Raw genomic sequence first — 2849 nt, forward strand, 5'->3', positions numbered from 1 at the left:
ATGTATGTGTGTTTGTCCGTATGTGTGTTTATGTGTGTGTGTGTGAGGCCGCGTTTGTTTTGTTTGTCTGTCCTTGATTTCACCAACGTGAGAATATTGTAAATTAATCACACAAAACAATACCTTCACTGGCGATCGATCACCTTCCTAATATGACAAAAATGCAAGCTTGAGAATTTATTCTACAGATTTACATACATATAATTTACATACATACCTATAATTTACATACATACATACCTATAATTTACATACATACATACATATAATTTACAAACATACATATAATTTACATACATACATATAATTTACATACATACATACGTTCATGGCTTGTTCATCAAAACGGGTTCATACACACGTCCAAACGTTCAAATACAATGCGTGCACAGCATCTTCGTGGACGAAGGATCGGGTCATTGTGTGACTTCGTGTGGGTGGGCAAAAAGTCCAATTCCGCCGCTGCATTTTGTCAACCAGAACTGCGATTCGTGCCTGTTTAAGTTCAGTCTCCATTCCATCCGTACGCTGCTGATCTTCAGTGTAGAATGTTTATAGATACAGTCCACACTTCTTTAATTTTTCCTTCAAACTGTCCTTCTACTATGTGAAATTGACCGAGCTTACGTATGGGGCGTCCATAAGCCGTCCAAGTTTGACAACCGTAGAGCAGAGCATTCAGGACAACTGCAATGTAGACTGCAATTTTTGTTGCCAGAGGTACCACATGCTCCCTCCAGATTCGTCTATCCAATCTCGCATATGCAGCACCAGCACTGGCAAGCCTGGCTGTGAGATGGGGGTTGTACTTGAGATGTAGCTGCCAGGATAACAAGATCTGTTGACAGCATTCAACTGCAAGCCGTCTGCTGATACTGTGGCTGTCGAGTCAGGTGAGGTTGGGTGGCTTTGATGTGATGCCTCTGTTTTCATTTAATCTACCGTGAGTCCGAATCTTTTAGCTACAACATGCGTACATACATGTATACAAACAAACAAACAAACATGCATACAAACAAACAAACAAACAAACATACAATCAAACAAACAAACATACATACATATATACATACAAACAAACAAGCATACATACATACGAGTAGTTTAATTTAAAAATTAATCATTGCTTAACCAGGTGCTCAGAGCGATCCCGTTACATAACATTACTTTTGGCGTGGCAATAATAATAATAATAAATATTAATATAATTATAATAATTAATAATAATAATATTAATCAATTTGTTGCATGTCTATTTATGTACCCATGTATGTTTGTAAATGTCTGTTTGTATGTGTATGATTTAGCGTAAGAATGTTTGTTTGTATTATTTTCTGTGTGCAGCATTTGTGTGAATGTTTGTATACATGTGTGTGTGTGTGTGTGTGTGTGTAATATTTGTTGTTTGAGTAAGTATTTGTATGTGTGCGTGTGTGTGGTGTGTGTGTGTATGTGTGAGTGAGTTGTGTCCACACGTTACGATGATGACTGCCTACGCTTTAGAAATGGCTTGATTGGTATTTTTTATTATTTATAATATTATTAATAATTTAATAATTACAATAATAAAAATAGTAATATAATAACAACAACAACAAATACAATACTGATAATGACCGTATTAATAAAGAAGTAGGTTTGATAAAGAAGCTAAAACCTAAAAAAAAATCCCACCAACCGTCCATTTATAAGAGATGGGCAGTCTGACAGTGTGGTGCATATTAGACGAATTATTCCGCCACAATACGTCCGTGACGGTGCTACCGAAGGTGCAGTCGTACCCCCCGGGCCCAGCCTCTGGAAAGTTTTTTAACTTCATGACAGGCTGCTGATGGGTTAGGCAGATTTTGAAGAAGACGTTACATCTGTTTGACGGAGAACATGGTGGTGGTGATGATGATGAGGAGGAAGAAGAGGAAGACGATGATGACGATGACGACGATGATGATGATGATGGGGGTTGAGATGTTTGGAAGAGTGTCAGCTGGAGCTCAAATGTGCTCATTGCAGTGTTCTGGAGGTAGAAAAAAAATAATAATAAAAATGTTGTTATTATTAGCATTATTATTATTTATTTATTTTTTGTTTCTGAATATGTATTTGAAAATATTTTGCCTGATTCATTTTCAACAAGAGCACAATGACATCAACAAGATGTATACTCAACAATAACCACAATTTAATCAGGTAACCAAATCCATTTCTTATAACAATAACAATAACATTATAGCTAACCCTACACTAGTTACACTAACAATAATAACAATAATAAAAAAATAAGAGGAATAATAAAAAGAATAATAACGATGATGACAATAAATTAGAGTCACAAGCCACCGGGACAGGCAACGCAAAATTCTCACCAAGTTCTAAATCTCATAAAGTAAAAGTTACATTATTTACACATACACGCAGGCAAACGCGGACACACACACAGACACGCACACGCACACACACATATATAGACATACAGACACACACAAAGACATACAGACACACACATTATATATATATATAACGTATTATAATATTGCCAAATGAATTTTAAGTTATTTTTGATTCACTGAATATATTTGGAAGCAACTGTGGCACAGACATCAAATCAAATCGTTTGTACATTTTAAAACATTTAAAATATAACAGAAAAATAAAAAAGTTTATCTTTTATTATTCAAGTATATTTTTGTATGTGTATGTATGCGTGTGTGCTTGCGCGTGTGTGTTTGTGTTTGTCTGTATGTATGTGTATGCAAATGCGAAATAATTTGAAAAATGTTAATTACGATTTCAGGTTTTTTGATACAAACCTATCACGTTTCGGTTAATTTTTTTTTTCATTTTTAAGGATT

At 35.0% G+C, this 2849-nt stretch overlaps 1 protein-coding gene across 1 annotated transcript in view; it reads right to left on the bottom strand.

Annotated features, from left to right (window-relative positions):
* Positions 1-2005, bottom strand: part of HELRODRAFT_77153 (hypothetical protein) — a gene marked incomplete at both ends in the record, with an annotated part of 9676 nt that extends 7671 nt beyond the window's left edge. The window contains one exon of the mRNA XM_009016870.1: positions 1679-2005. Within this exon, the coding sequence (XP_009015118.1) occupies positions 1679-2005 (327 nt within the window). The remainder of the gene's footprint in view (positions 1-1678) is intronic.
* Between the last annotated feature and the right edge of the window lie 844 nt (positions 2006-2849).

The sequence above is a fragment of the Helobdella robusta genome (assembly GCF_000326865.2).
Source record: "Helobdella robusta unplaced genomic scaffold HELROscaffold_19, whole genome shotgun sequence".
In the NCBI taxonomy this organism is placed as follows: Eukaryota; Metazoa; Annelida; class Clitellata; order Rhynchobdellida; family Glossiphoniidae; genus Helobdella; species Helobdella robusta.